This window comes from Helianthus annuus, chromosome 11 (assembly GCF_002127325.2).
Source record: "Helianthus annuus cultivar XRQ/B chromosome 11, HanXRQr2.0-SUNRISE, whole genome shotgun sequence".
Lineage (NCBI taxonomy): Eukaryota > Viridiplantae > Streptophyta > Magnoliopsida > Asterales > Asteraceae > Helianthus > Helianthus annuus.
Window position 1 is genome coordinate 107,979,823 of NC_035443.2, and position 13,811 is coordinate 107,993,633.

General features: G+C 40.6%; 1 protein-coding gene across 1 annotated transcript; it reads right to left on the bottom strand.

Moving 5' to 3' along the window:
* Window positions 1-4,822: 4,822 nt before the first annotated feature.
* Window positions 4,823-7,190, bottom strand: LOC110865422 (probable histone H2A variant 3). The gene is made up of 4 exons (XM_022114666.2): window positions 7,041-7,190; window positions 6,829-6,943; window positions 5,806-6,091; window positions 4,823-4,996 (listed from the first exon to the last, which is right to left on the bottom strand). Exons 2-4 carry the CDS (start codon window positions 6,940-6,942, stop codon window positions 4,986-4,988), a joined length of 411 nt encoding a protein of 136 aa, XP_021970358.1. The 5' UTR covers window position 6,943; window positions 7,041-7,190; the 3' UTR covers window positions 4,823-4,985.
* Window positions 7,191-13,811: the final 6,621 nt, after the last annotated feature.

The following is a 13,811-nucleotide window of genomic DNA, read 5'->3' on the forward strand; positions in this document are numbered from 1 at the left end:
ACAAGTTGCAATATCTTTCAATGATTTGTTTTGTACTCTCATTCTTCAATCCGCTAAACAGATCAAACTCCTTTTTCAAAAGCGACTTCTTATTTTTCACCATCTCCTGACTACCAACAAATTTTGAACGTAATGCTTTCCAGATAGAATAAGAACTCCCATTGTGTTGCAGCAAGACCATAATATCTTCCTTCACAGCTTGTTGTAGCAGACTTAACATCATCTTCTCATTCTTATATTTCTTTTTGTCATCGGCACTCATGTCTTTAATCGCAACTTCCTCTTCATCATCATTTAACGGTCTCACATACTTTGTTTCAACACACTCCCAAGCGTCTAGGTAGTTAGCTTGAACCCAATTTTCGAAACGACCTTCCCAACCTTTATATTCTTCAATGTTCAATAGTTTGGGTGGTTTTTGCATTGTACCCGTTTTGTTTTCGAGCATTGTAGTTTGTGCAACAGTGATCGGGGTAACCGGAGTAGCGAATGCGTTGTAAAATTCCTCGTCCATTCTGAAATTTTCAAAAATTTCTCACAACAATCCTTAAAAGCGAAATAGCAAGGTTCAGGTGTTCACAAAAGCGAAATACCAAGGTTCAGGTGTTCACAAAAGCGAAACCCCTTGTATTGTTCACTGGAGCGAAACCTTATGATGATCAAATGAGCGAAACCTCTGATTTGGTGACACAAGAGCGAAATATGATAGTCAAATGAGCGAAACCAGGTGTCCAAATAAGCGAAATCACTGAATGTATGTATAAGCGAAACTTATTCGGATCCAATTTTAGTACTTTTTTAATTCGAATTTCAATGCCAAACTCTCAGGGATTTATCTATGTTCAATTACACACAATCTGTGAAATTTTGAGCTGATTTTAACCGTTAAAATTTTCTGAATTGAAGAAAGAAGGTGTAGAAGTAAGAAATTATGATGAAATCCAGCAAATCTCTGCAGAACTCCTCCTCCTGAAGCTCTGATACCACTTGTAGGATCGTGTTTCGACCCGAACGAGTCGTTCAGAGGAGTTTTGATCAGATACAGATACAGGTGCGGAAAACAAGTATCTGACTTAGAAACAGCTAGCAAATCACTTTTAACACCTTTTCCTATTGATTTGACAACGATTACATCCAAATCTCACACCGGCAGCACTTCGGTATGAGTTACAAGGGAATGTTACATGGTTTCGCTTATGTGACCCTTTATATAGGGCTTCAGGTTTCGCTCCAAAGGACATGCCGTATGAGCAAAACCACCAACTGACATATAAGCGAAACCTCTAGGACCATATAAGCGAAACCTCTATGTTCCTATGAGCGAAACCCTGACCTAGAATACATACAATCTCCTGTTTTCTAGTATAACATGCCCTGATCTAACAATCTAAGACTAAGACTCGATACAAGACGAAGTCGACAGATATAGTGCTACCTTTATTCTCACGATAAGCTTTAGGACGAACAGGCGATGAAGGGCTCAGACCCCCCCATGGCTAGAATTCCCTCTGGGAAGTTGAAGGCTCGGGTGGTATGCTCGTGCATTTTCTTCCACAAGATGGTTTCAGCCGCTGAAAGGGCAGGGACACCGTCGTCAATAACTGTCATTGGATCCCTCGATGGAAGGGATTCAGGAATCATAGAGGATGAAACGAAGATAAACCTATTTTTCCACTCCTTCGGATAAGTGGACGTCGGCATGAAGGAATAACAAGTCAAAGAAACACTGTCTTTTCTCTTTGCAAACGTGAATCAATCTCCATCCTATTGAAGTCCGTAAAACCAACAGAAGAGAGACAATGAAGGCTCACTGAATAAGGCAGCACAGGAAAGCTCAAAATGAACTATCCTCTTAAAAGCCAAGGGGTGCAATTGTAAAAGGTGGATACCATAATGTTTCAAAAGCACCATCTTAAATGGCGACAAGGATAACGGACACCACAGAAAGAGAAAGACAGGGTGTAAACGACGATCCTCTCCGGCGAACAAACCGCCGGGTCATTCGGACCGGGTAAGCTCAGAGAAAACTCCGAAGGGATCTTGTGGGTAGCAACGAAAGATTCGAGATCCTCTTTGGTGAGGATGGAATGAATCAGTGATCGGCCCTTCCTTCTCATCGCCGGAGAATTAACAGAGTAAACGGAGAAGATACTGAAGAAGGAAAGAAGGAAATTATGGTGAAATGGGAAGTCGCTCAGGGCTTTAAAGAAACCCACTGACAAAGGTGGTAACCTTCTAATCAGGATTTTAAAAACCAACTTTTGATCTGGGGCACGTGTACAATAACGGGAAGCCCCAACCGTTGGATCAAGGAAGCCTTATCGATGCGAAGATTTGATGAGAATCGTCATCATCAAAGGGCCCCACCCCTACAGTTGAGGAGCCATTATACTGCAGCCCAAGCCCACATGCCTCGGGTCTTGTGGCTTGGGGCTAGAGATGACTTGACGACGAGGCCCACTTGGCGTTTTGTAACCTCGTCTCGGGCTCCTTTCTTGACTGGGCTCCCGAACAGGCCCAATAAGAGGGCTTTTGCTCTTCCGAAAGTAAACTATCAGAATTAGCGAGAAAAGGGACATCTTGTCTCTCTTTGATGAACATTAATTACCTGGATGGCAATAAGAGCGTATCGCTGGAGAAAGTACGATAGGACAGTTGGCCTCATTTAATGAACGAAGCATCATACCGTTGAGGACCAGACACGTGTCTGAGTCTCCCAAGGGTCCAAAGAAGCCGTTGGATGATGCCGAGAGTGCTTTCCAAGGAGATAAGCTAACTTCGCTATATAAGAAGGTCCAACATTGTTTAAGGTAAGCATTGAATACTCATCCTCATTGAATAATACCACACAGATCATTCACTCCAAACATCCCCTTGGACCACATTTACGGCTCCAAGCCTAGAGTTCACACCAACCAGGATATTCCGACGACCTTGTACTCGTCAGAATAAGCTCCTCTTTCTCCGACACGGTTACTTATTCTCACGCCGGAGTTTGGTCACGGCCTCCCCTCCCCCCCCCCCCCCCGGGTCCTCCGTGGCGAGGCTAACGGTGTTCTTTTTTGTAGGAAGACGACATCAATCCATTTTAACAACTGTGATCTTATTAGAAGTATAGTTACTTTAGAGAAAGACAAACTCTTCGGTTTCTACTATAAGTAAAACGTAATCTTGTATAACACCTGGTTTTAATGAATTTATATGTATATTTGAGATGGATTATCACAATGCTAAGAAGATTTTCGGTGATCAACTAAAGGAGAGGTGAAGGGTCGTACGTGTTGGCTAGGCGGTGACTAGGCGGCACAAGGCCATGGTGCACCGGTTAGAAAGATAAAAGGTGACAGGACGATACGTGCGATTAGGAGACATGGAACAAGACCGGTGGTAGTGGTTGTTGTGGGTTCTCACAAGATGTGTGTGGCGGTGGTTCGTGGTGGTTTTAGACAATCTTGAACCAGAATAGCTGAGAACAAATGAAGTGTGATTGTTTGCCCCTTTATAAAGATTTTGGGTAGATTCATGTACGAGATTTTAAAGTGATTTTTAAGGATGCGGCATGTTAAGGTTTGTTGAATGAAACGAAAACGAAAGTTGATTTTTAGTGCATTCGGGACTGATAAGGTATGTTATATTGATCATGTTATGAATTTTGTGGCCTTATAAGTGAAGTAATATGCATTCGTTTTGGTTATGAATAATCTACATGTGATACGGGTATGAATTGCATGAGTTTTTGCATATGTGGGACCGTATATTCAATTGTCTTTTTTATTTTAAAAACATAAAATAAATCAAAGTTATTCAATTGTAGAAGATTTAAAGAAGGGCTACAAACTGAGGATGTTAATGTAATCCTATGCAGTTAATGCAGTAAATATCGGATGTCGATCAATTTGAAATATAAGTTATCCTGGTGAGATATCAATGGGATACTGGTAATTTTAATATAATGCAGAATTTATATATATATATATATATATATATATATAGGGAGGGGCTCATGCAAGAACCACCCTTATTGTGAGAATCTTGAGAACCAATGTAAACACAACCTAAAATAGCTAAAAAAACCTAAAAAAAAACTAACCCCCACCCCCCCCCCCCCAAAAAAAAAAAACCTAAACCCCCCCCCCCCTCTCCCCCCAAGCTAAATGCTAAAAAAAACCTAAAAAAAACTAACACCACCCCCCCCCCCCAAAAAAAACCTAAACCCCCCTCCCCCACCCCCCAAAAACCTAAACCCCCCCCTCCCCCCCCCCCCCCTCAAGCTAAAATGCTAAAAACTAAACCCCCAAAAACCTAAAAAAATCTAAAAAAAATCTAAAATTTTTTTTTTTGAATTTTTTAATATTTTTTATGTTAAAATCGCTACTTTTAAAAGCAAAAAAAAAAATTTTTTTTTTAAAAATTAAAAAAAAAAATTTTTTTTGGCTTCGAAAAGTATCGATTTTTTTATAAAAAATATTAAAAAATTCAAAAAAAAATTTTTTGTGTGATTTTTAGCTATTTTTAGGCATTTTTGGTGTGTTCACATTGGTTCTCGCGGTTCTCACAATAAGAGGTGGTTCTCGCATGATCTTCTCCCTATATATATATATATATATATATATATATATATATATATAGCAATTTAACACCAATAATTCAATGATATATTAGTGATATATTATCGGTTATATCGGTCAAATATCAGTGATATATCGGTTAAAATGGTCAATATCGATGATAATATCGGTACCAATATTTTGACCGATATTTTACTAAAGGACCGATATAACCGATATATCACCAATATTAACTGCATAGATGTAACCAAAAGTTACCAATTCAAAGACACAAATTAACATGTCATCTCATGTTCAAACTTACATAACTACTTGATACAATCACATGCTAAAGTCAATAAGTCAACAATCAAACAATTATTTTGACATTTAATAAACATTCATGAAGTCTAGCTGAGATAGAGTGGTCAAATAATCTCATTCCTTTGGGGTCCGTTTGGTATGTGGTAATGGAATAGACGAAGGAATGGAATAGACGAGGTAATGGAATGCACGAGGGAATGCAATGGATCATTACCATTCCATGTCTTGTTTGGTTACCACCATGTGTGAATGGAATGAATTATTACTGTGTATGATTTGGTGGCAAGAAAAACGGATGAATAAAATTAGCGGTGAGTAGTGGTGGTGGTGGTCGGTGGTAGTGATTGTGGGTGGTTATAGGTGGCGGTGGTGGGTGGCGGCGGCGGCGATGAGTGGTGGTGGTGGCGGTGAGTGGCGATGCGGCGGGGACGACGAGTGACGGCGGCGGCGACGGCGGCCGTTGGTGGTGGGTGGCGGCGGAGGTGGCGGTGGGTGACGGCGGCGGCGGTGGTTGGTGGTGGCGGTGGTGGCATCGACGATGGTGGTGGGTGGCGGCGGTGAGTGGCGTTGGCGGTTGGTCATGGCGGTGGGTGGTAACGGTGGCGGGTGGGTGGGCGGCGGCGGCGGCGGGTGGGTTGGTGGGCGACGGAGGCGGTGGCTGTCGGGATGGTGGGTGGCGGCGATGGCGTCGGTGATGGGTGGTGGTGTTGGGTTGTGGCGAAGGTGGTGGGTTGTGGTGTTGTTAATGAATGGTGCAAAAGGGGATGGAATGAAAAAAAAACAAGGGGGGTGGAAGGAATGATTTTGAGGGAATGGAATGCCTTTTGGAATGGGTGATTCCATTCCATTGACCAACCAAACACCATTTTCTTCATTCCCTCGTAATCATCCATTCCATTCCGTCTCTCATTCTTGCATACCAAACACTACCTTGTAGTTTTGTTGATTAGAGACTTGTGAATGTGAGGGATGACACCGCCACCGGCAATGGTACCTTTGATTAGTGTGTCAAGTTCTTCGTCACCACGAATGGCGAGTTGCAAGTGACGTGGCGTGATCCTCTTCACCTTCAAATCCTTGCTCGCGTTGCCAGCCAACTCGAGCACCTCAGCTGTCAAGTATTCCAGTATTGCAGCTGAGTAAACCGCAGCGGTTGCTCCTACTCGCCCATTGGCAGATGTTCTTGACTTGAGGTGGCGGTGGATTCTCCCAACCGGAAACTGAAGTTATTAAAATCATTCTAACAAGAATATTAGAAGTTTAGAGGTGACAAAATGGATAACGAGTCAAACCATATACATATTGTACGGGTCAGGTTGACTAAAAATCATATTACATCCGTTGGATGCATTTTAATCAGATAAACAAATAATTTGGATTTGGTAACGCATCAATCAAGGTTAATTATTATTAAGTCATGTCAAAACAAACCACCAAAATACATATAATGCATCAAAATAAAAATATGAACAAGCAAATGTTCAATCAAAATTATAAAAAAATTGTAACCTAGTTGGAGCAAAAATTATTCTCATTCAAATAAAATGTTTTAACAGATGGGGCTGATTAAAGGGAACACAACCACGGTGCAATTTGAAATTAAGATGGGATAACCAAACAAAAATTTTAATTATTTCATCTAAAATAGTCGAACTTGTGTACAAATTTAAGCATGATGATGACAAACAAAAGCTGTTTTAAGAGTGTTCACGGTCCAGTTTGGGTCGCTTACGTTTTAAGCCGGGTTGGTCAAACAGGCCGATTTTCGTGGTTTACGATTTGGCAGTTTTATGGTTTTAGACAGCATAAAACCATGAACCAGACCGGCCGATCTCTTCAGTTTGGACAACTCAGTCGGCTTACAAATGAATACCCCTGTGCTATGCTATGTAGTACATAAAATCTTAGCACATAAACAACAACACTAGTTCAAGTAATAATAGTGTTATTTAACAACCTGAAGACCAGCTCGAGATGATTTGGAAGTAGGTCTCTTCTTATCTTTCTCCTTATTCGCAGCAGCCGCAGTCGTTTTTCCCGCCAACAAACCCTTTCCTCCTTTTCCCGCCATTCTAAATAATCACACAGTCATTACAGATCTAACAAAAGTAGAATAGCACTCGTGATTTTCAACAAAGGAACCCTAATTGAACTATAGAATATACAAACCTTAGAAGAAGTGTGCGATTGATTGACTGCTTGAAGTGAGTTCTAGTTTCAGAGCTTGGAAATGTATAATTTGTTTGCTTTTGCGGAGTTTGGCGGGAAATCGAGATTTTGGAAGTTTTCCCGCTTCTAAATTTTCAAAAGGAGAGTTGTATGGACCAAACCAAACAAAGCTATATTAATACGGCCTCCATGGATTTCTTTCTAGCCCAATTAGAAATTGATAATATCTATATAATTAAATTAAATTAAATGAATGTAACTCTGGCCCAATAAATGTTTATATAATTAAATGAAGAGTAAATTAGACAAATTGTACTAGGATGAGCTCGGTACCGTCCGGTACCGAACCGGTACCGTCCGGTACCGAACCGGTACCGGTACCGAAAGAATCGGTATCGAAATTCCTCAAAAGTGGGTACCGGTACCGATACCGAATATACCCGGTTCGGTACCAGTATTTGAGGGTAAAAACCGGTAAATACCGGACCGGTACCAAAAATGCTAAAAGTCGGTACCGAAAAAAGTACCCGGTTAGGTAAATTCGGTACCGGTTCAGTACCGGTACCGGGAACGAATTGCTCATCCCTAAATTGTACTTTATTTACATATAAAATTTTACTCTTTGTCCTTTGTCATTAAAATATGCACTGCGTGTCCTTTTAAGGGGACCCGTGGTGGAGCTTCTTTCCCCTGTGATGAATAAATACCACGCGTGGAACTTGGCCAAATACCACCGCCACCGCCACCCCCTTGCCATCACGCGTCAACCTTAAATCCCGTTATATTTTTGACGCGTTATCTTTTGATTGATATGAGGGAAATTGTTGGTTGGGGGAAATTGTTTGGTGTGGTGGTGAGTGATGGCCATTTCCACTAAAAAAGGTTGTGGGTGATAGAATAATGGTTGATGACATGGCAGAACTTGATTGGATGTTGTGAGTGATGGAATTTGTACAAGTGATGACCACCCTACCCCCCTAATACCAATTTTGCACACCCACTATCCTTTTCTCTAACCACCATCCACCAACCCAGTTAAATGCCATAATGTGAGGGCAAATTGTCAATTCCCTACCCTTTAAAACCTTGGACCAACACTCTTCACCATTTTCGACCATTATCATCCAACATCGGCGTCACTCCCTCCGTTCTCCACTAACCCGACAATAACCCACCTTTCACCACCCTTCACCATAACCTTAAACTGTTAGTATACCATATTCCTTCCCCACTCGCCAAACCATCACTGTAAACATAACCACCTAACAACCGTCACCACTCACAACACAATCGGATCTTTTGACGTCCACCGGAAACCTGCACAACCGATCATTTCCGACCACTATACCACATCTTTTTTCACAGCCTAAACCCGTTCACAACCATTCTTCACCTCCAATCTGCATCAACTCCACCACTGTTCTACCTTCGTTCAAACATTGTCACCAACCCGCATATTTAGTTTAAACAACCCGTCCACCATCTTCAAACCATCACCAACCTAAACCATAACCACCATCCCACCACTTTCTCCGCTGCAACCACAAATCTCCGTCACACCCAACTACCTATCATCTTTGACCATCCACTTGCAACCGATTCTTCACAAAAATCCCGTAATCCTCCCATCCTCTTCGTCATCGCAACACCAAAAAAGGAGAGAGTAGTAGAAGAGAAGAATTTTGCTAGGTGTTTGTGTGTACCGCAGAAATGTAACACCCAGAAAATATAAATCTTTTATTATAAATGTGATGTCGGTAAAAAAAATAGATGAACTAACCAGGATTAAAAGTAACCTAGTTAGATAAAAGTCTTCTAGTGACTTATAAGTGGGTTAAAACACTCAAAATATGAACTGAAGGATTTTAGAGGGACCAAAGGTGTTTAAATTGAAACTAATTATAATAAAAACATATTTTAAACACAAAACACACACTTGTGTGTGTGTTGGGTTCGATCAAACACAGAGGGGGCGACCAGAACTTCTCCAAAACCCTAGTCCATGGTATTTGATCAAAATTGAAGACCAAATTCAGTCCCAAATCAAAATCCGAACATAGATTAGTGATCAGCTCAGTGAAGAGATCATAAGGTATGTAAATTTGTAGAAAATTTCCATTTAAATTTCTGGATGAACATAGGAAATTCGAGTTTGATGTTGCATGAGTGTTGTATGGATGAAATTGGAATGATATGGTGTCTAGGGATAAACCCTAGTCGATTTCTTGTTGAAATTTTGCTTAATACTTGTGAGATTCATAATCACCATTGTAGATGATTAATGGGTTTTGTAGAAACATGATAAACACAAGGATTATGATTCTTGTTCTAGTGTAATATGAGTTTTCTGAAGTAATTTCTGAAATGTTGATGTTAAATTTATGTAAATTTGCCTAATTGATGTTAAAATTTATGTAAAAAGTTATGAACTTGATGATAGATTATGAGAAATTATGCCCTTAAGGTGTTCATGAAAATGCCTAAAAGAAGACTTAAAACTGGAAATTTGAGCTAAAACGCATGTTTGTAGAATTATGGCGAACTATGCAATATATGTTAAGCGAAAGAGTTCTAAACGGGTTGTGGTTGAACTCTATAGGAAAGGAAACCCGAGCGTCAAGTGGACAAGCCGGTGGTGACGCGCGATTGAAAGGTGTACTTTGAAGGTATGTAACTTGATTCGTTACATTACGTAGATTTGATATTTAATCATTCATAGTTGTGTTTAGAATAAAAATGGGTATTAGTTGAAGTGACAATGTTCACTACTGATTTAATGAGTTAAAATTTGATTAGAAAGCGCTTGGTAGTCATTAGAAATGGAGGATTCCATAAATGAGCCAAATGGGTCGAATAATTGTTTAGCGAGTAGTAAAAATGTGTTTTGAATAGCATTTGGCGATGACGGATCACAAGAGCGTGAAACCATAGATTTGGTAATGAAACGTCAGTAATTGTAAGCCCCGAATGTTGGGGTAAATACGCCTTGCGGTCATAAAATTTGTTAGTGGTTAAATTAGTGCAAAATTTATACGGGTTAAATAAATACATTAAGCATTTATAGACTTCCAGCCCATACATTCTATTTTTGACACAATGATTATGATAGACGCGTTGGTAATTTTATTACGGACGCATAGGAAAAAGAATCACCTAAAACGGACTTTCGGATCAAAAGTTATGGATGTTTGAAGTTAGAATTGTGCCAAATTTAAGAGCTGGGAATCTGCAGCTCAAAACAAGCAACAGTCTGTGAAAAATAGGGTGTCGCGTCACGCGACACCAAACCAGGTTCATCGTCACGCAACGCGACGTCAGTCGCGGGCCGCGAAGGCTAACAAAGGGTCCGTCGCGGGGTGCGACAGACCCAAATGTGCAGAATTTTGTTTCGTTTTCATTGTTTGATTTCGGAACTTGTTTACTCCCATTCTAACATTATCAAAACTAACATTTGATGTGGTTTTGACCTTAGGTGATGTTGGCCATGCTTCGGATGACGATCAAGCAACAATTCAAGAACCGAACACTATCTTTTAAAGCTTTCGCGCTTGTCTAATCTTGTTGAAAACAATGTTTTATGTTATAATCACTTAACTTGATGTTTTGGGATGTTAAAAATTAGTTGGTAGATAACTTGAATACGGTTATTATGTAAACCTTCGTTTTGTATAACCTTAGGAATGAAGTAATATCTTTTAAAATGTGTATTTTATATTAAAATTCCAATTAAATAAGACGGGTGTTACAAGTTGGTAATCAGAGCTCAAGGTTGTCAACAAAGTGTGTTCGGTTCAAGCTTGATCAATAATCCGGTAAGAATTAATTATTTTAGTAGATCTTATCATATGTGAGAAAAAGGGATGTGAATTAATGTGCACGGGAAGAGCGTGTTAACACACTCAAACCCGGAAAATGCACTAAATGAGAACGATCAAAAGCAAGTTATGAACTTGGCTAAACCGAAGCAAACAAAGTATATATATTATAAATGAAATGTTTAATAATTGATGTAAACATTTCAGTTTCAAGATGATGGAAAGGGGTAACAACGATCTGGTGCCGATAATCACCAAACAAATGAAAGAGGTAATTTCCGAGGAAGTAGGGAAGGCAATTGAGAGTAGTCTATCCGGTTTCATAGATAAAATTCAAAATACGGTGCTGTCATTAGTTGAGGAGCGGGTTAAAAGGTTGGAAGACAATATCAACCTTGTGAAAGAAAAATCTGGAGAACGTAAGGGTTGTTCCTACAAAGAGTTTATGGCATGTAAATCGCCAATTTACAACGGGAAGGTTGACCCGATAATATGCCAAAGATGGCTAAGTGATGTTGAAGGGGTATTCGAGAGGACCCACTGCGACGTGAGCGATTTTGTGGCTTACAGAACAGGTCAATTGAGGGGTCAAGCTAAAGACTGGTGGGATAACAAAAAGAATGAGATTGGAACCGAAGCGGCAAGGGCCATGACATGGGACGAGTTTAAGGTACCATTCCTTAAACATCACAGTCCCAAGGTGGTCATCAACAGAATCAAGGAGGAGTTCATCCAGTTAAGGCAAAGGGGTGAAACAATTCATAAAATCACGGGCATATTCATGGATAAGCTGAGGTTCTGCGATGAGCTAGTGACTACGGAGGAGCAGAAAATATATTATTATTATAATATGTTAAGCGCTGAGTATCGAGAGTTCATGACTCCTTCCAAGTATGAGACGCTCACCGAGATCATAAATACGGCCCAGGAAAGAGAAATTGAACGTAAAAAGCAAATAGAACGAGGTGAACGAAGGGTGGTGGAAGTTAACCCGAGCCCTACAAAGAAGGCTCGAACGACTGGAGTCGGTAAAGTAGACGGATGCAAAGGGTGGATCGCCGAGTTGCAAAGTATGTGGAAAGGGGCACAAGGGTGAGTGCCGCTTCAAGGACAAACCGTGTCCCATATGCGGGAAGACGGGGCACACCGCGTCGTTATGTCCGGGAAAGGTCTCTGTTTGCTACAAATGTTACCAACCGGGCCATAAAAAGTCCGAATGTCCGGACTTGGTTGGAAAGAAAGACACCAAAGAATCTCCAATAGAAACTCTGAAGGCGAAGGCCAGGTCCTTCCAACTAACAGCGGCTAAAGCGAAAACAGAACCCGATGTGGTCTCAAGTATATTCGCAATAAACTCGATTCCTGCACGTGTGTTATTTGATACAGGTGCGAATAAATCCTTTGTTTCACATGGATTTATTCGACATCCTTCATTTGTATTGACGAAATTATCTGTGCCCTTAGAAGTTGAAATAGGAGATAACAAGAGTTTCATAATGTGTGATGTTTGTCAAGGTTGTAAATTGAGTATCGATGACGAGGTATACTCAATAGATTTAATCCCAATGTCGATGGGAGAATTTCAAGTAGTGGTCGGGATGGATTGATTATCCCAATACCACGCAAAGGTTGTGTGTTTCCGTAAGGAGATAAAGTTAACCTCTCCAAGCGGAAAACACGTTACAATCTATGGCGAGAAAGGTTTCTCGCCAATCCTGTGATATGCTCGATGTTAAAAGCTCACAAGCTCATGAGGCACGGATGTAGAGCGTTTATGATATACGCGAATGAACTGGGGAAACAACTACCAACGATTGGAGACGTACCGGTGGTACGTGATTTCGAATATGTGTTTCCGGAAGACTTACCGGGAATACCACCCGAACGGGAAGTAGAGTTCGGAATCGAATTGGTTCCGGGCGCGAAACCCGTAGCCAAGGTGCCGTACCGACTTACGCCATCGGAGTTACAAGAGCTAATGTCGCAAATTCAAGATTTGCTCGACAAAGGATTTATAAGGCCGAGTGTGTCTCCTTGGGGCGCACCGGTATTATTCGTGAAAAAGAAAGACGGAAGCATGCGAATGTGTATCGATTACCGGGAGTTAAACAAACTCATGGTAAAGAATCGATACCCACTTCCGAGAATAGATGATTTATTCGACCAATTACAAGGTGCAAATTGATTTTTGAAAATTGACCTTAGATCGGGGTATCACCAGCTGAAGGTCAAGGAAGAGGATATACCGAAGACGGCCTTCCGTACGCGGTATGGACATTACGAGTTCCTCGTGATGTCTTTTGGATTGACAAATGCACCCGCGGCTTTCATGGACCTCATGAACCGGGTTTGCAAGCCAATGTTGGACAAGTCGGTAATCGTGTTTATCGACGACATTCTAGTGCATTCGAAAAGTTATGAACTTGATGATAGATTATGAGAAATTATGCCCTTATGGTGTTTGTGAAAATGCCTAAAAGAAGACTTAAAACTGGAAATTTGAGCTAAAACGCATGTTTGTAGAATTATGGCGAACGATGCGTTATATGTTAAGCGAAATAGTTCTAAACAGGTTTTGGTTGAACTCTATAGGAAAGGAAACCGGAGCGTCAAGTGGACAAGCCGGTGGTGACGCGCGATTGAAAGGTGTACTTTGAAGGTATGTAACTTGATTCGTTACATTATGTAGATTTGAAATTTAATCATTTATAGTTGTGTTTAGAATAAAGATGGGTATTAGTTGAAGTGACAATGTTCACTACTGATTTAATGAGTTAAAATTTGATTAGAAAGCGCTTGGTAGTCATTAGAAATGGAGGATTCCATAAATGAGCCAACGGGTCGAATAATTGTTTAGCGAGTAGTAAAAATGTGTTTTGAATAGCATTTGGCGATGATGGATCACAAGAGTGTGAAACCATAGATTTGTTAATGAAACGCTTGTGATTGTAAGCCC

Excerpts from the sequence above, each read along its gene's own strand:
- LOC110865422 (XM_022114666.2), bottom strand. The coding sequence starts at position 6,942 with ATGGCGGGAAAAGGAGGAAAGGGTTTGTTGGCGGGAAAAACGACTGCG. Across the intron at positions 6,092-6,828 it reads CATCTCGAGCTGGTCTTCAG|TTTCCGGTTGGGAGAATCCA; the intron begins GTTGTTAAATAA and ends TAATAACTTCAG.